This window comes from Eucyclogobius newberryi, unplaced genomic scaffold, assembly GCF_026437365.1.
Source record: "Eucyclogobius newberryi isolate DKJ021-1_F unplaced genomic scaffold, fEucNew1.0.hap1 SCAF_129, whole genome shotgun sequence".
Lineage (NCBI taxonomy): Eukaryota > Metazoa > Chordata > Actinopteri > Gobiiformes > Gobiidae > Eucyclogobius > Eucyclogobius newberryi.
Genome location: NW_027315756.1, coordinates 227,594 through 247,861, shown reverse-complemented (window position 1 = coordinate 247,861; position 20,268 = coordinate 227,594). Strand labels below are relative to the sequence as shown.

Genomic DNA, 20,268 nt, shown 5'->3' with positions numbered 1-20,268 from the left:
ACAGGAAGTGACATCACACTAGGGACACTCATACAGGAAGTGACATCACACCAGGGACACTCATACAGGAAGTGACATCACACCAGGGACACTCATACAGGAAGTGACATCACACTAGGGACACTCACACAGGAAGTGATATCATACCAGGGACACTCATACAGGAAGTGACATCACACCAGGGACACTCATACAGGAAGTGACATCACACCAGGGACACTCATACAGGAAGTGACATCACACCAGGGACACTCATACAGGAAGTGACATCACACCACTCATTCCAGTCAAACTATTCAGAATTTCCACAAAGAAACAACTTTTTCACTCTCAACATTAATTCAAAGACATAAAGTCGCTCTCACATATTTGTATTTGTCAAAGTAAAATAACAGTGACATTAGATGAGTTTTGGCCCAGTGTTTGATGGGTAATTTCCTAGTGTGATGTCATCAATTCCAAACAGGAAGTGAAATTATAAACCTAAACCTTTCTGTGATAACATTTTCATATTTTTAGAACATTTCAAAATAAATGTATCTAAACTGCATCAAGTTCAATGAGTCATCCGACCTATAGGGGGCGCTTTACATTGGGTTTTTATTACATTTAGGGCTGAAATGAGGACGTTTGACATCTGATTTTCTGCAACATATCACTGTAAAACACTGTAATACTTTCAAACCCGTTTCCATGGCAACACTGACATGAGACATTCCCCTCTCCGTACCTGGCGTCCGGTGAGTGGTCAGCGGCAGGAGAGCGGTCACGTAGCGCTCTTTGGCGGCCACCGCGGACACGACGGCGCCGGTCCGGTGCGGGACGCGGAACCGGACCTCACCGTCCTCCCGAGTCCGAGCGCTGACGGCGCGGCTGAAGTCCACGTAGACGTGCACGGACGCGCCGCCCACGGGCTGACCGCTCAGAGAGTCCACCACGCGCAGCTTCAGGGCGAACGCCGGCGCTGCGGGAGGACACGAGGACCGGTCAGACACTAGGACACGCTCAGAGGGATCGAGGACCGGTCAGACACTAGGACACGCTCAGAGGGAACGAGGACCGGTCAGACACTAGGACACGCTCAGAGGGATCGAGGACCGGTCAGACACTAGGACACGCTCAGAGAGAACGAGGACCGGTCAGACACTAGGACACGCTCAGAGGGATCGAGGACCGGTCAGACACTAGGACACGCTCAGAGGGGACGAGGACCGGTCAGACACTAGAACACGCTCAGAGGGGACGAGGACCGGTCAGACACTAGGACACGCTCAGAGGGAACGAGGACCGGTCAGACACTAGGACACGCTCAGAGGGAACGAGGACCGGTCAGACACTAGGACACGCTCAGAGGGAACGAGGACCGGTCAGACACTAGGACACGCTCAGAGGGATCGAGGACCGGTCAGACACTAGGACACGCTCAGAGAGAACGAGGACCGGTCAGACACTAGGACACGCTCAGAGGGATCGAGGACCGGTCAGACACTAGGACACGCTCAGAGGGGACGAGGACCGGTCAGACACTAGAACACGCTCAGAGGGGACGAGGACCGGTCAGACACTAGGACACGCTCAGAGGGAACGAGGACCGGTCAGACACTAGGACACGCTCAGAGGGAACGAGGACCGGTCAGACACTAGGACACGCTCAGAGGGAACGAGGACCGGTCAGACACTAGGACACGCTCAGAGGGGACGAGGACCGGTCAGACACTAGAACACGCTCAGAGGGGACGAGGACCGGTCAGACACTAGGACACGCTCAGAGGGGACGAGGACCGGTCAGACACTAGGACACGCTCAGAGGGGACGAGGACCGGTCAGACACTAGGACACGCTCAGAGGGGACGAGGACCGGTCAGACACTAGGACACGCTCAGAGAGAACGAGGACCGGTCAGACACTAGGACACGCTCAGAGGGAACGAGGACCGGTCAGACACTAGGACACGCTCAGAGGGGACGAGGACCGGTCAGACACTAGGACACGCTCAGAGGGAACGAGGACCGGTCAGACACTAGGACACGCTCAGAGGGGACGAGGACCGGTCAGACACTAGGACACGCTCAGAGAGAACGAGGACCGGTCAGACACTAGGACACGCTCAGAGGGGACGAGGACCGGTCAGACACTAGGAGAGTGTTAAGGAGTTACTTTAAAATATTATTACTGCAGTAGAAGTACACAGACTACTCGAGTATGAGTGACCGTTTGGACACGTCTTAGCAGCTTTGGGCAGTGGAACTCACAGTGGGACGTCCTCGTTGAAGCCCCCTTAACGAGGAGGCGGGGCCTGGACCCGGGACAGAAGGGTCAGTAAATCTGAGGAGGAGGAGCTGCCGGATCAGCCATAATCTCATATCATTTAATATCTCTATGTTTAATATCTCTATGTTTAATATCTCTATGTTTAATATCTCTGTGTTTAATATCACTATGTTTAATATCTCTATGTTTAATATCTCTATGTTTAATATCTCTATGTTTAATATCTCTATGTTTAATATCTCTATGTTTAATATCTCTGTGTTTAATATCACTATGTTTAATATCTCTATGTTTAATATCTCTATGTTTAATATCTCTATGTTTAATATCACTATGTTTAATATATCTGTGTTTAATATCTCTATGTTTAATATCTCTATGTTTAATATCTCTATGTTTAATATCTCTATGTTTAATATCTCTATGTTTAATATCTCTGTGTTTAATATCTCTGTGTTTAATATCACTATGTTTAATATCTCTATGTTTAATATCTCTATGTTTAATATCTCTATGTTTAATATCTCTATGTTTAATATCACTATGTTTAATATCTCTGTGTTTAATATCTCTGTGTTTAATATCACTATGTTTAATATCTCTATGTTTAATATCACTATGTTTAATATCACTATGTTTAATATCTCTATGTTTAATATCTCTATGTTTAATATCTCTATGTTTAATATCTCTATGTTTAATATCACATGTCAGGGTTCAGAATAAACGTACCGCAAATGCGATGCGTTCGTCAGAAAAAAGTGTTTGTGTCGCAGCTTTTGTGATACAAACATGTGTTTAATTGTCTAAAAACACTGATCACTGTCAATCGATCGTCAATAAGGACATGACACATGTGGACGCTGTGTTGTCATGACGAGTCCCGCTGCTGCCTCAGATCAGAGTCTGAAAGTGGGAGGAGCCACAGGTAAAGTTAGCGTGACAGATTCAGACTCTGAGGTCAGAGGTCAATAACCTCTAAACACAAAAGTCTTTACAGATCAATCACAGCCAAACACTCATATTTACACTGCAGTGACATCACATGTGTATTTGGAGCTCAGCGAATCACACGGCTCCGAATGGGCGGAGCCGAGACGAGTGTTTAGGGACCGTCATCAAGTAGAAAAAGGAAAAATGGAATTGAAGGTCAAATAGAGCTGTACAATGTGAATAACACATAAAATACACATGATGGTCGCCACAGCAACACTTATTTTTCCATCAGAAACTTAAGACCTATTTTTTGTGAGCGTTAAGACAATGATGTAAATGAGACTCATCTGATGATGATGATGTGGAAGAAAGTTGTAAATAAGTTAATCTGACTTTGTGTCGATTCATTTGTTCAACAACTGATTTTATTTGCAAGTTTTATTTAAAGAAATAATGTTTAAAAAGTGTTTAAAAAGTTAATTTGTTAAGAGTTTTCTTCAATAGAATGTTTACAAATACATTTTAAATAAATAATCGTGTTATATCAATGGAAAATGTTGATTGTTGGTCACTTTCAAGTTTTGCTCTGCAATTATGAAATTGGTTTACAAATTTCAAAAAATTAACGGATTGTTTAGCAGCTGCTGCACAAGTGAAACTCCTTCATCTGAACCTGCATCTTTTTATCCTCATCTTCATTTATTTACACACTGGATCAGAACGTGACACAGACTCTCCTCCCTCCTCTCCTCCCTCCTCTCCTCCCTCCTCTCCTCTCCTCCTCCCTCCTCTCCTCCTCCTCTCCTCCCTCCTCCTCCTCTCCTCCTCTCCTCCCTCCTCTCCTCCTCCCTCCTCTCCTCCTCCTCTCCTCCCTCCTCCTCCTCTCCTCCTCTCCTCCCTCCTCTCCTCCCTCCTCTCCTCCTCTCCTCCCTCCTCTCCTCCTCTCCTCTCCTCCCTCCTCCTCCTCTCCTCCCTCCTCTCCTCCCTCCTCTCCTCCCTCCTCCTCCTCTCCTCTCCTCCTCCTCCCTCCTCTCCTCCCTCCTCTCCTCTCCTCCTCTCCTCTCCTCCCTCCTCTCCTCTCCTCTCCTCCCTCCTCTCCTCTCCTCCTCTCCTCCTCTCCTCCCTCCTCTCCTCTCCTCCCTCCTCTCCTCTCCTCCCTCCTCTCCTCCCTCCTCTCCTCTCCTCCCTCCTCTCCTCCCTCCTCTCCTCTCCTCCCTCCTCTCCTCTCCTCCCTCCTCTCCTCCCTCCTCTCCTCCTCTCCTCCCTCCTCTCCTCCCTCCTCTCCTCCTCTCCTCTCCTCCCTCCTCTCCTCCCTCCTCTCCTCCCTCCTCTCCTCCTCTCCTCTCCTCCCTCCTCTCCTCCCTCCTCTCCTCCCACCTCTCCTCCTCTCTTTCCTGCAGGACATGAACTTTACGCTTAAATAAAGACATAAATAACAAACACAGCCAGTGGTTTTGAATAGAACCGACACAACTGCAGCTCCGTCTGAAAAGAATTCCAAGCTGTGGGAGCAGCTTAAGGAAAAGGGAGCATTTGGAAGCCGCAACATATTTGGATAAAACTGATAACGACTAAACGGCGACGACGGTAGAACGATGTATTCAAGGGCGAAAATGACGATTGAACAAAGTTGAAGTGTTGGGGCGGGAGCAGAAGAGACAAACTGAGCTCCTGACGATCCAACGACAAAGAGAGAAAATGAAGTGGTTCTTTACGTGACCTTGAGCGATAGTAAATAAAACACGTTCTTTAATCCCACCAGGAGCGTTAGTTCGGGGTCACACGTGACCAGAGCGCCCCCTGTCGCGCGCTCAATAATAGAGAATTATCGTGACGTCACCGCAGCTCGTGCGCACAAAGACAAACACAAGCAACAGAACCCGGCGCACCTGGCGAACCTTGCGGACCTGGCAGCGACCCCCGCGGGGCCCCGGGCGCATGCGCAGCCTCTTCTGTTGTTGTCGCGGTAAAGTTGGCCTCGACGTCCTCCGCCGCGCGTGGGTCCGGACTGACCTGCGCGGAAGCCGCCGCGCGCAAACACAGTGCGCACCAGAGCACGAGGGGCCCCCATGGCGGCCCCGCGCGCGCCATGCGTTTACCGTGCGCGTGCCAGATGAGGACGGTCAGCGGGTCGGTGCGTGTCCGGCCTCAGTGTCCGGTAAAGACACGGACAAGCTCCGCCCACCGCGATGCTCGCGCCGCGCGAGCGGAAGATTAGGCTCGCGGGGGATGAAGAGGATAGATCTAGAGGGGGAGGGGCCTGTTACCCTGACAACTGTGGCGGCCATCTTGTGAGTGTAAGAAAAGGATTCTTGTTGTTTTCAGTGAATATAAACTCGAAAGATAAAAGCAGGAATAATAATGTTTAAACTATGGGAATATATAAACTATAAAACATGCAAATATTTCACTCAAATTAAATACAAACAGGTTATACTTCTGCACTTCTGTACCTCTGTACTGACTGTGTACACATTAAAATAATCATAAAAGTACCAGGAAGTACCATCACATTAGTCCTGACTAGAACCAGGAAGTACCATCACATTAGTCCTGACTAGAACCAGGAAGTACCATCACATTAGTCCTGACTAGAACCAGGAAGTACCAGGAAGTACCATCACATTAGTCCTGACTAGAACCAGGAAGTACCATCACATTAGTCCTGACTAGAACCAGGAAGTACCAGGAAGTAGCATCACATTAGTCCTGACTAGAACCAGGAAGTACCATCACATTAGTCCTGACTAGAACCAGGAAGTACCATCACATTAGTCCTGACTAGAACCAGGAAGTACCAGGAAGTACCATCACATTAGTCCTGACTAGAACCAGGAAGTACCATCACATTAGTCCTGACCAGAACCAGGAAGTACCATCACATTAGTCCTGACCAGAACCAGGAAGTACCATCACATTAGTCCTGACTAGAACCAGGAAGTACCATCAAATTAGTCCTGACCAGAACCAGGAAGTACCATCACATTAGTTCTGACTAGAACCAGGAAGTACCATCACATTAGTCCTGACTAGAACCAGGAAGTACCATCATATTAGTCCTGACTAGAACCAGGAAGTACCATCACATTAGTCCTGACTAGAACCAGGAAGTACCATCACATTAGTCCTGACTAGAACCAGGAAGTACCAGGAAGTACCATCACATTAGTTCTGACTAGAACCAGGAAGTACCATCACATTAGTCCTGACTAGAACCAGGAAGTACCAGGAAGTAGCATCACATTAGTCCTGACTAGAACCAGGAAGTACCATCACATTAGTCCTGACTAGAACCAGGAAGTACCATCACATTAGTCCTGACTAGAACCAGGAAGTACCAGGAAGTACCATCGCATTAGTCCTGACTAGAACCAGGAAGTACCATCACATTAGTCCTGACTAGAACCAGGAAGTACCAGGAAGTACCATCACATTAGTCCTGACTAGAACCAGGAAGTACCATCACATTAGTCCTGACTAGAACCAGGAAGTACCATCACATTAGTCCTGACTAGAACCAGGAAGTACCATCACATTAGTCCTGACCAGAACCAGGAAGTACCATCACATTAGTCCTGACCAGAACCAGGAAGTACCATCACATTAGTCCTGACCAGAACCAGGAAGTACCATCACATTAGTCCTGACTAGAACCAGGAAGTACCATCAAATTAGTCCTGACCAGAACCAGGAAGTACCATCACATTAGTTCTGACTAGAACCAGGAAGTACCATCACATTAGTCCTGACTAGAACCAGGAAGTACCATCACATTAGTCCTGACTAGAACCAGGAAGTACCATCACATTAGTCCTGACTAGAACCAGGAAGTACCATCACATTAGTCCTGACTAGAACCAGGAAGTACCAGGAAGTACCATCACATTAGTCCTGACTAGAACCAGGAAGTACCATCACATTAGTCCTGACTAGAACCAGGAAGTACCAGGAAGTAGCATCACATTAGTCCTGACTAGAACCAGGAAGTACCATCACATTAGTCCTGACTAGAACCAGGAAGTACCATCACATTAGTCCTGACTAGAACCAGGAAGTACCATCACATTAGTCCTGACTAGAACCAGGAAGTACCATCACATTAGTCCTGACCAGAACCAGGAAGTACCATCACATTAGTCCTGACCAGAACCAGGAAGTACCATCACATTAGTCCTGACTAGAACCAGGAAGTACCACCACATTAGTCCTGACCAGAACCAGGAAGTACCATCACATTAGTCCTCACCAGAACCAGGAACTACCATCACATTAGTCCTGACTAGAACCAGGAAGTACCAGGAAGTACCATCACATTAGTCCTGACCAGAACCAGGAAGTACCATCACATTAGTCCTCACCAGAACCAGGAACTACCATCACATTAGTCCTGTTCTCAGGTCTCTGCACTGCCCCCTGTGGCTCAGAGAAGAGACTTTAAAGCAGCTCTGCTTGTGTACAAGTCTCTCCATGGCCTAGCACCAAAGTACATTTTTGATATGTTAGTGCCATATGAACCATCTTGGACTCTGAAGATCTCATGGGCTGGCCTCCTGCTGGTGCCAGAGTCAGGACTAAACATGGACCGGCCTCCTGCTGGTGCCAGAGTCAGGACTAAACGTGGACCGGCCTCCTGCTGGTGCCAGAGTCAGGACTAAACATGGACCGGCCTCCTGCTGGTGCCAGAGTCAGGACTAAACATGGACCGGCCTCCTTCTGGTGCCAGAGTCAGGACTGAACATGGACCGGCCTCCTGCTGGTGCCAGAGTCAGGACTAAACATGGACCGGCCTCCTGCTGGTGCCAGAGTCAGGACTAAACATGGACCGGCCTCCTGCTGGTGCCAGAGTCAGGACTAAACATGGACCGGCCTCCTGCTGGTGCCAGAGTCAGGACTAAACATGGACCGGCCTCCTGCTGGTGCCAATGTCAGGACTAAACATGGACCGGCCTCCTGCTGGTGCCAGAGTCAGGACTGAACATGGACCGGCCTCCTGCTGGTGCCAGAGTCAGGACTATACATGGAGCGGCCTCCTGCTGGTGCCAGAGTCAGGACTAAACATGGACCGTCCTCCTGCTGGTGCCAGAGTCAGGACTAAACATGGACCGGCCTCCTGCTGGTGCCAGAGTCAGGACTAAACATGGAGCGGCCTCCTGCTGGTGCCAGAGTCAGGACTAAACATGGAGCGGCCTCCTGCTGGTGCCAGAGTCAGGACTAAACATGGAGCGGCCTCCTGCTGGTGCCAGAGTCAGGACTAAACATGGAGCGGCCTCCTGCTGGTGCCAGAGTCAGGACTAAACATGGACCGGCCTCCTGCTGGTGCCAGAGTCAGGACTAAACATGGACCGGCCTCCTGCTGGTGCCAGAGTCAGGACTAAACATGGACCGGCCTCCTGCTGGTGCCCAGAGTCAGGACTAAACATGGACCGGCCTCCTGCTGGTGCCAGAGTCAGGACTAAACATGGACCGGCCTCCTGCTGGTGCCAGTTCTCCTCCCTCCTCTCCTCCCTCCTCTCCTCCCTCCTCTCCTCTCCTCCTCCCTCCTCTCCTCCTCCTCTCCTCCCTCCTCCTCCTCTCCTCCTCTCCTCCCTCCTCTCCTCCTCCTCTCCTCCCTCCTCCTCCAAGTCCAGTTGACTTAAAGTCAACTGGACTTGACTTTAAGTCAAGTCCAGTTATTAAAGTTAAAGAGTCTTACAGTCTGAACATGGAGCTGCAGCTGGAGCCCGTGACTGTACGTTACCATGGCGATGTCCCCTCTAGCCTCTGTTACGCTCACATCACCACAACAACGGCAGCAGCTCCCATCAGCCACTGCGGCGTCACACAAACACGCTTATGTCATGTTCAGAGGCTCGTTCTGGACACGTCTCATTATTTGAGTTTAAGAATCATGAAATATTTTTTACAACCACAAAAAGACAATATTAGAGCTTTTAAAGCCGTGTTTGCTGCAGTAACACATTCCTCCACCAGGCGGAGCTGAGTGGCCTTAGATCAGAGTCTGATACTTTCACACTTTTACAATATCTTACTTATACAAACAACTTTATTATTTTTTACAGTTCACAAATAATATCATTTATAAAACGAATTAAACTTCCTCTAATCATGAGCCGCAGGTCATGTTTGGTCAGAGGTCAGAGGTCAGATAAGGACACAAACGCGCTCCCAAACGCCTGCAAAAACAAATGACTCCAAACAAGAAGACAAGTTATAGATATATATGAAAAGATGATGAAAAGATGTGTTTTGAAGGCACATGTGCTGCACTCTTTGGGCTCTGCGGCCACCAGGGGGCAGCACTCTGTCAGTGGAACATGAGGCAGGTCTGGTCAGCGCAGACAGTGATTTACTGACGTCACATATAAACACTTTTACACTTACTTTGATTTTCTGTCGACAAAAAGTACTTTATTCAATCCTCGAGACTGTATTTGAGCTTTAATAATTCTGTCATAAATGTGTCAATGACTCACGTCTGTGTTGGGTTCAGTGAACGGCGTTTGACCCGTCTCAGTGACGCTCTGATCTCGTGACCCGGCTCTGATCTCGTGACCCGGGCTCTGATCTCGTGACCCCGGCTCTGATCTCGTGACCCGGCTCTGATCTCGTGACCCCGGCTCTGATCTCGTGACCCGGCTCTGATCTCGTGACCCGGGCTCTGATCTCGTGACCCCGGCTCTGATCTCGTGACCCGGGCTCTGATCTCGTGACCCCGGCTCTGATCTCGTGACCCGGCTCTGATCTCGTGACCCGGGCTCTGATCTCGTGACCCCGGCTCTGATCTCGTGACCCGGGCTCTGATCTCGTGACCCCGGCTTTGATCTCGTGACCCGGGCTCTGATCTCGTGACCCGGGCTCTTATCTCGTGACCCCGGCTCTGATCTCGTGACCCGGGCTCTGATCTCGTGACCCGGGCTCTTATCTCGTGACCCGGCTCTGATCTCGTGACCCCGGCTCTGATCTCGTGACCCGGGCTCTGATCTCGTGACCCGGGCTCTGATCTCGTGACCCGGGCTCTTATCTCGTGACCCTGGGCTCTGATCTCGTGACCCCGGCTCTGATCTCGTGACCCGGGCTCTGATCTCGTGACCCGGGCTCTGATCTCGTGACCCGGGCTCTTATCTCGTGACCCTGGGCTCTTATCTCGTGACCCTGGGCTCTGATCTCGTGACCCCGGCTCTGATCTCGTGACTCCGGCTCTGATCTCGTGACCCGGGCTCTGATCTCGTGACCCGGGCTCTTATCTCGTGACCCGGGCTCTGATCTCGTGACCCTGGCTCTGATCTTGTGACCCCGGCTCTGATCTCGTGACCCCGGCTCTGATCTCGTGACCCCGGCTCTGATCTCGTGACCCGGGCTCTGATCTCGTGACCCCGGCTCTGATCTCGTGACCCGGCTCTGATCTCGTGACCCCGGCTCTGATCTCGTGACCCGGCTCTGATCTCGTGACCCGGGCTCTGATCTCGTGACCCCGGCTTTGATCTCGTGACCCGGGCTCTGATCTCGTGACCCGGGCTCTTATCTCGTGACCCCGGCTCTGATCTCGTGACCCGGGCTCTGATCTCGTGACCCGGGCTCTTATCTCGTGACCCGGCTCTGATCTCGTGACCCCGGCTCTGATCTCGTGACCCGGGCTCTGATCTCGTGACCCGGGCTCTGATCTCGTGACCCGGGCTCTTATCTCGTGACCCTGGGCTCTGATCTCGTGACCCCGGCTCTGATCTCGTGACCCCGGCTCTGATCTCGTGACTCCGGCTCTGATCTCGTGACCCGGGCTCTGATCTCGTGACCCAGGCTCTTATCTCGTGACCCGGGCTCTGATCTCGTGACCCTGGCTCTGATCTTGTGACCCCGGCTCTGATCTCATGACCCCGGCTCTGATCTCGTGACCCCGGCTCTGATCTCGTGACCCGGGCTCTGATCTCGTGACCCCGGCTCTGATCTCGTGACCAGGGCTCTGATCTCGTGACCCCGGCTCTGATCTCGTGACCCCGGCTCTGATCTTGTGACCCGGGCTCTGATCTCGTGACCCTGGCTCTGATCTTGTGACCCCGGCTCTGATCTCGTGACCCCGGCTCTGATCTCGTGACCCCGGCTCTGATCTCGTGACCCCGGCTCTGATCTCGTGACCCCGGCTCTGATCTCGTGACCCCGGCTCTGATCTTGTGACCCCGGCTCTGATCTCGTGACCCTGGCTCTGATCTCGTGATCTCTCGTGTGCTGTATGTGAGCGTCCTCCAGGGGGCGCTGTGCTGTCAGGTCGTCGCCTTCAAAGTAAAACATTTGGACAGTGTCAGTCTTTGGTAGTTTCTCTAGAATTGTCTGTGATCCTTTATTTTTGTCCAGTTTGCGACATGCGTCCGGTCAGTTACAAGAACGACAGGTTTGGGCGGGTCAGAGATGTTCCGTCTTTGACTCTGGATATGACTCATAAATACATTTGTCTCTTGATTTCCACGAACCATTATTTTGCTTTCACACAATCGTATTATCTGCAAATGCCAGAACGATGAACAATCAAAGCCTCGGGACTGTAAATGTCACTGACTTTCCTCCGACACGTGTTTGTCTCAGAAACACAGAAGTCAGTGGAGGATTCAGACTCGTTTCCTGCTCTCACCTTCACACACAGATGTAAAGTGTGTCCTCTGGGTCCAGACGTCACATGTGGACAACACGTGTGGGACTTTAGGTGGTTTATGTTCATATTGATATTTAAAGGAGCATCATCTAATAATAATAATAATAATAACTTTTATTTATATAGCCCTTTTCAGTGACCCAAAGACGCTGAACATAATAAAAAAGGGGGGGGTATTTACAGACGGGGGGGACAACACGTACAGAACACATTAATATACAGATAAAATGAACAAGACAGAAGAAGTAGAGAGAAAAAGATGGGGATGTAACAGGGGGTAGAAGAGTAGGCAATGGGGTAGAGGAGGCTAGGGGTAGGGGAGGTCATAGGCTTGGGTGAAGAGGTATGTTTTTAGGCGGGATTTGAATGTTGTGAGTGAGGGAAGCTGAAGCTTGTTACATTGTTACATCAGTCTCACTCTCTGAAACACGATTTACTGACAATTATAACTCTAAAGATCAATAAAAGGTGCTATAAACCAGGATGATTGTGTGGTTTCATAAACAAAGATAAAAGTATTTAATTACACGTTTGGTGACACAGTCTGTGCCTGGGCTCGACTTAGAAGAAATGATGGTTTTAAGAATTAAGTTTAGATTCATTCAAATAGAATAATTCAAGGAAACCTGACTTTAATGCCACTCTCAGGTCTGACGTGTCCAAGAGAAGATGTGGAGCAAGGCCTCCTCAGCTCTTTGGCTCCTTGTAGTTCTTTGGGCCCTTGGAGCTGTCTGTGGTGCTGATCCTTGAGCAGGTTTAACGTTTGAAGAGTTTGATGAGTCCAAGGTCCTTTGACCTGTGCATTCTTTGATGAAGCTGTAACTCCAGCCATTGCTGAAAGCCGAGCACCATGAGCACGGCGCCCTCTCCCTGGTCGGGGTGAACACACCATGAGCAGCGGCGCCCTCTCCCTGGTCGGGGTGAACACACCATGAGCAGCGGCGCCCTCTCCCTGGTCGGGGTGAACACACCATGAGCAGCGGCGCCCTCTCCCTGGTCGGGGTGAACACACCATGAGCAGCGGCGCCCTCTCCCTGGTCGGGGTGAACACACCATGAGCAGCGGCGCCCTCTCCCTGGTCGGGGTGAACACACCATGAGCAGCGGCGCCCTCTCCCTGGTCGGGGTGAACACACCATGAGCACGACGCCCTCTCCCTGGTCGGGGTGAACACACCATGAGCAGCGGCGCCCTCTCCCTGGTCGGGGTGAACACACCATGAGCACGACGCCCTCTCCCTGGTCGGGGTGAACACACCATGAGCAGCTGCGCCCTCTCCCTGGTCGGGGTGAACACACCATGAGCAGCGGCGCCCTCTCCCTGGTCGGGGTGAACACACCATGAGCAGTGGCGCCCTCTCCCTGGTCGGGGTGAACACACCATGAGCAGCGGCGCCCTCTCCCTGGTCGGGGTGAACACACCATGAGCAGCGGCGCCCTCTCCCTGGTCGGGGTGAACACACCATGAGCAGCGGCGCCGTCTCCCTGGTCGGGGTGAACACACCATGAGCAGCGGCGCCCTCTCCCTGGTCGGGGTGAACACACCATGAGCAGCGGCGCCCTCTCCCTGGTCGGGGTGAACACACCATGAGCAGCGGCGCCCTCTCCCTGGTCGGGGTGAACACACCATGAGCAGCGGCGCCCTCTCCCTGGTCGGGGTGAACACACCATGAGCAGCTGCGCCCTCTCCCTGGTCGGGGTGAACACACCATGAGCAGCGGCGCCCTCTCCCTGGTCGGGGTGAACACACCATGAGCAGCGGCGCCCTCTCCCTGGTCGGGGTGAACACACCATGAGCAGCGGCGCCCTCTCCCTGGTCGGGGTGAACACACCATGAGCAGCGGCGCCCTCTCCCTGGTCGGGGTGAACACACCATGAGCACGACGCCCTCTCCCTGGTCGGGGTGAACACACCATGAGCACGACGCCCTCTCCCTGGTCGGGGTGAACACACCATGAGCAGCGGCGCCCTCTCCCTGGTCGGGGTGAACACACCATGAGCAGCGGCGCCCTCTCCCTGGTCGGGGTGAACACACCATGAGCAGCGGCGCCCTCTCCCTGGTCGGGGTGAACACACCATGAGCACGACGCCCTCTCCCTGGTCGGGGTGAACACACCATGAGCACGACGCCCTCTCCCTGGTCGGGGTGAACACACCATGAGCAGCGGCGCCCTCTCCCTGGTCGGGGTGAACACACCATGAGCAGCGGCGCCCTCTCCCTGGTCGGGGTGAACACACCATGAGCAGCGGCGCCCTCTCCCTGGTCGGGGTGAACACACCATGAGCAGCGGCGCCCTCTCCCTGGTCGGGGTGAACACACCATGAGCAGGTCATGAGGACGTACATTAAGTCACCTTTATCAGAGGTGTGGACCTAAGGGGGACAGTGGGCGTGGTGAAGACGGGGGATGGGAAAGCTTCAACAGTGAATTATGAAAAGGTCTTTCTGGGACATAAGTGTGAGCGATCCCAAAGTCTGTATGAGTCTGATAAATGTGACGCAGTTCATCTGCTTTTCTACAACTGTTTATCTTGATTTTATCTTTAGACGTCAGGTCCCAACTCGATATTTAGCCCATTGGGCCTGGATCAATACCGAGCCGGCGTCTCTTAACGACGGGCCGAGTGCGAGGCGGAGGCGTCCGTAAATGTGCCTGACCTGCTTTGTCTTAATGGCTTTTCAGAATGAGGACAGCGAGAAGCCGAGCGTCACTGACTTCAAACCCGAGCCTCGTTTTCGCCCTGTGAATCTGGATTATTATCAGTGCTAAACCGAGTCTCAAATGAGGTAGTTCCAACCACAAACCCAAAGACAAAAACATGAGTGGATCCGTCTTTAAAAACAAACTGCAGAGTGGGGCCGCGTACCACCACAGTTTGAGAAACACTCACTTACACTGTTTCCCGTCCCTGCGCAGGGAGTGTGGAGGACAGACGGAACAGCAGCGCAGACAGTTCACTTAAAAGAGGCAGTTTCACGGCAGTTTTGCAGCTCAGCAGATGGATCAGCGAGACGGGGGAAACTGAGCAGCGGCGTGAAGGTCGGGCTTCGTGGTGACGAGCGGCTGCTGTGGAAAATGGGAAGGGCATAGTCACTTGTGGGTCCGATGCTCGTGTGCCGTTTCCTTTCAGAACGTAGCCACTGTCTCGAGCGTCATCGGAAACGCTTCCACAGACAATAAATTCACATTTTCCAGGGTGAGGACCCCCAGACCCCCGGGTTTAGGGCCCCGGTCTGTCCACCCCAGTAACGGATGTGTAAATCCACCCCTGCATCCAAGACCTAGGGGAAATGACAAGTTTACAGACAAATTGGAGACATTTTTTGAGACGTTTTGTCCCGAGGCGGCGGCGTCCTGTGCGGGCGTTTTGTCCTGAGCGGATATTTTGTCCTGAGCGGGTATTTTGTCCTGAGCGGGTATTTTGTCCTGAGGCGTTTTGTCCTGAGCGGGCGTTTTGACCCGAGGAGGCGGTGTCCTGAGCGGGCGTTTTGACCCGAGGAGGCGGCGTCCTGAGCGGGCGTTTTGACCCGAGGAGGCGGCGTCCTGAGCGGGCGTTTTGTCCTGAGCGGGCCTTTTGTCCTGAGCGGGCCTTTTGTCCCGAGGCGGCAGCGTCCTGAGCGGGCATTTTGTCCCGAGGCAGCGGTGTCCTGAGCGGGCCTTTTGTCCTGAGCGGGCCTTTTGTCCCGAGGCGGCGGCATCCTGAGCGGGCGTTTTGTCCTGAGCGGGTATTTTGTCCTGAGCGGGTATTTTGTCCAGAGGTGTTTTGTCCTGAGCGGGCGTTTTGTCCTGAGCGGGCGTTTTGACCCGAGGAGGCGGTGTCCCGAGCGGGCGTTTTGTCCTGAGCGGGCCTTTTGTCCTGAGCGGGCCTTTTGTCCCGAGGCGGCGGCGTCCTGAGCGTTTTGACGGACACGATCGGGGGCGACAGCTCACATTGCACCTCCTCGCCCTCCGCAGATCCGGAGCTGCTCGGGGTGCGCACTCATTATTTCCGCTCATGACATTGCACCTCGGCCGCGACACAGACACCTTGTCCTCCGTGATGGATGTCTGTCCCGCCCGCGGCCCCGGTGACGCTCGGGCACCAGCTTTGACCCGGAGGACGTCACTGTGGCTGGAAAACGTGTCTAATTATAATCTTCCGAGAACTCGTCACTGAAATCCAGATTCAGATCCAGTTGTGAAAACACGGCAGGATCATGGACCGTTCAGAAGAATCAAACACAGATTGAAAACGCTTTGTGCACATTATAATCACCTAAAGTTAAAGGTTCTCCAGTTGTGTCAAATTACGACTGCGTTATAGAAGCTGTGGTAGATATTCATCATAGTTTTACATCGTCGCACGTTCTTTCAACTTTGAATCTGAAAAATAAGAGTTTAAAATGACAGGAAGTGGAGCTGAATCCCTCTGTGATGTCATCAGTGTGCGACACAGAGACACTTTACGCCGTCGTTGGACTAAATAAAGGTGTTTTATGGTCTTATTGTGTCAGGTCAGAACTGTCGTGTCGTTTATGTGGAGTTTGGCTCTTGTTTACAGCCTGGTTGCTATGGTAACAGTATCTCTGCTGCCCATGGCCAACCAGGAAGTCACATTATACAGTAAATGTGTAGTTTAACCTGTGGCGATTAAAGAGGTTCAAAACAGGAAAACATGCATTCAAATCACAAAGAAATGACATTAATCACAAAACAGTTAAAGACATAAAAGAGAAGATCCTTTCAGTCATATGTCCTGACTCTGGCACCAGCAGGAGGCAGATCTCCTGCAGCGTCTGGTGGGTTCATGTCTCTTATGGTCTTTGACTCAAACCTTTATCTGGCATTTATTTGTCCAAATGTTTTAGCTGTGGATTTGACTTCAGGGCGTCTGGTTCTGCAGAAGAGTCGCCAGGTCAGGCCCGGTCACTTGAAAGTGACTGAACGCCGCATTAAAAGATGTCACCAACACGAGGCTCATGTTCTGCGTGTTCCTCATGTTTAACTCAACGGGCGTGTTCGCATTCGGACACGTCAGTAGCATTCGGACACGTCAGTAGCATTCGGACACGTCAGTAGCATTCGGACACGTCATTAGCATTCGGACACGTCATTAGCATTCGGACACGTCAGTAGCATTCGGACACGTCAGTAGCATTCGGACACGTCAGTAGCATTCGGACACGTCAGTAGCATTCGGACACGTCATTAGCATTCGGACACGTCAGTAGCATTCGGACATGTCATTAGCATTCGGACACGTCAGTAGCATTCGGACACGTCAGTAGCATTCGGACACGTCATTAGCATTCGGACACGTCAGTAGCATTCGGACACGTCAGTAGCATTTGGACACGTCAGTAGCATTCGGACACGTCATTAGCATTCGGACACGTCATTAGCATTCGGACACGTCAGTAGCATTCGGACACGTCAGTAGCATTCGGACACGGCAGTAGCATTCGGACACGTCAGTAGCATTCGGACACGTCATTAGCATTCGGACACGTCATTAGCATTCGGACACGTCATTAGCATTCGGACACGTCAGTAGCATTCGGACACGTCATTAGCATTCGGACACGTCAGTAGCATTCGGACACGTCAGTAGCATTCGGACACGTCATTAGCATTCGGACACGTCAGTAGCATTCGGACACGTCAGTAGCATTCGGACACGTCAGTAGCATTCGGACACGTCAGTAGCATTCGGACACGTCAGTAGCATTCGGACACGTCATTAGCATTCGGACACGTCAGTAGCATTCGGACACGTCATTAGCATTCGGACACGTCAGTAGCATTCGGACACGTCAGTAGCATTCGGACACGTCATTAGCATTCGGACACGTCAGTAGCATTCGGACACGTCAGTAGCATTCGGACACGTCATTAGCATTCGGACACGTCAGTAGCATTCGGACACGTCAGTAGCATTCGGACACGTCATTAGCATTCGGACACGTCAGTAGCATTCGGACACGTCAGTAGCATTCGGACACGTCATTAGCATTCGGACACGTCAGTAGCATTCGGACACGTCAGTAGCATTCGGACACGTCAGTAGCATTCGGACACGTCAGTAGCATTCGGACACGTCAGTAGCATTCGGACACGTCATTAGCATTCGGACACGTCAGTAGCATTCGGACACGTCAGTAGCATTCGGACACGTCAGTAGCATTCGGACACGTCATTAGCATTCGGACACGTCATTAGCATTCGGACACGTCAGTAGCATTCGGACACGTCATTAGCATTCGGACACGTCAGTAGCATTCGGACACGTCAGTAGCATTCGGACACGTCAGTAGCATTCGGACACGTCATTAGCATTCGGACACGTCAGTAGCATTCGGACACGTCAGTAGCATTTGGACACGTCAGTAGCATTCAGACACGTCATTAGCATTCGGACACGTCAGTAGCATTCGGACACGTCAGTAGCATTCGGACACGTCATTAGCATTCGGACACGTCAGTAGCATTCGGACACGTCAGTAGCATTCGGACACGTCATTAGCATTCGGACACGTCAGTAGCATTCGGACACGTCAGTAGCATTCGGACACGTCAGTAGCATTCGAGCATTCGGACACGTCAGTAGCATTCGGACACGTCATTAGCATTCGGACACGTCAGTAGCATTCGGACACGTCAGTAGCATTCGGACACGTCATTAGCATTCGGACACGTCAGTAGCATTCGGACACGTCAGTAGCATTCGAGCATTCGGACACGTCAGTAGCATTCGGACACGTCAGTAGCATTCGGACACGTCAGTAGCATTCGAGCATTCGGACACGTCAGTAGCATTCGGACACGTCAGTAGCATTCGGACACGTCATTAGCATTCGGACACGTCATTAGCATTCGGACACGTCAGTAGCATTCGGACACGTCAGTAGCATTCGGACACGTCATTAGCATTCGGACACGTCAGTAGCATTCGGACACGTCATTAGCATTCGGACACGTCAGTAGCATTCGGACACGTCAGTAGCATTCGGACACGTCAGTAGCATTCGGACACGTCAGTAGCATTCGGACACGTCATTAGCATTCGGACACGTCAGTAGCATTCGGACACGTCAGTAGCATTCGGACACGGCAGTAGCATTCGGACACGTCAGTAGCATTCGGACACGTCATTAGCATTCGGACACGTCATTAGCATTCGGACACGTCATTAGCATTCGGACACGTCAGTAGCATTCGGACACGTCATTAGCATTCGGACACGTCAGTAGCATTCGGACACGTCAGTAGCATTCGGACACGTCATTAGCATTCGGACACGTCAGTAGCATTCGGACACGTCAGTAGCATTCGGACACGTCAGTAGCATTCGGACACGTCAGTAGCATTCGGACACGTCAGTAGCATTCGGACACGTCATTAGCATTCGGACACGTCAGTAGCATTCGGACACGTCATTAGCATTCGGACACGTCAGTAGCATTCGGACACGTCAGTAGCATTCGGACACGTCATTAGCATTCGGACACGTCAGTAGCATTCGGACACGTCAGTAGCATTCGGACACGTCATTAGCATTCGGACACGTCAGTAGCATTCGGACACGTCAGTAGCATTCGGACACGTCATTAGCATTCGGACACGTCAGTAGCATTCGGACACGTCAGTAGCATTCGGACACGTCATTAGCATTCGGACACGTCAGTAGCATTCGGACACGTCAGTAGCATTCGGACACGTCAGTAGCATTCGGACACGTCAGTAGCATTCGGACACGTCAGTAGCATTCGGACACGTCATTAGCATTCGGACACGTCAGTAGCATTCGGACACGTCAGTAGCATTCGGACACGTCAGTAGCATTCGGACACGTCATTAGCATTCGGACACGTCATTAGCATTCGGACACGTCAGTAGCATTCGGACACGTCATTAGCATTCGGACACGTCAGTAGCATTCGGACACGTCAGTAGCATTCGGACACGTCAGTAGCATTCGGACACGTCATTAGCATTCGGACACGTCAGTAGCATTCGGACACGTCAGTAGCATTTGGACACGTCAGTAGCATTCAGACACGTCATTAGCATTCGGACACGTCAGTAGCATTCGGACACGTCAGTAGCATTCGGACACGTCATTAGCATTCGGACACGTCAGTAGCATTCGGACACGTCAGTAGCATTCGGACACGTCATTAGCATTCGGACACGTCAGTAGCATTCGGACACGTCAGTAGCATTCGGACACGTCAGTAGCATTCGAGCATTCGGACACGTCAGTAGCATTCGGACACGTCATTAGCATTCGGACACGTCAGTAGCATTCGGACACGTCAGTAGCATTCGGACACGTCATTAGCATTCGGACACGTCAGTAGCATTCGGACACGTCAGTAGCATTCGAGCATTCGGACACGTCAGTAGCATTCGGACACGTCAGTAGCATTCGGACACGTCAGT

At 51.6% G+C, this 20,268-nt stretch overlaps 1 protein-coding gene across 1 annotated transcript in view; it reads right to left on the bottom strand.

The window, feature by feature from the left end:
• The window catches only part of LOC140357557 (protein FAM171B-like), a 31,908-nt gene extending 16,078 nt beyond the window's left edge, over nucleotides 1-15,830 (bottom strand). The window contains exons 1-5 of the mRNA XM_072442080.1: nucleotides 15,785-15,830; nucleotides 15,155-15,737; nucleotides 14,742-15,011; nucleotides 5,048-5,220; nucleotides 731-964 (exon numbers count right to left, since the gene is read on the bottom strand). Of these exons, the coding sequence (XP_072298181.1) occupies nucleotides 731-964; nucleotides 5,048-5,220; nucleotides 14,742-15,011; nucleotides 15,155-15,737; nucleotides 15,785-15,830 (1,306 nt within the window). The remainder of the gene's footprint in view (nucleotides 1-730; nucleotides 965-5,047; nucleotides 5,221-14,741; nucleotides 15,012-15,154; nucleotides 15,738-15,784) is intronic.
• Nucleotides 15,831-20,268: the final 4,438 nt, after the last annotated feature.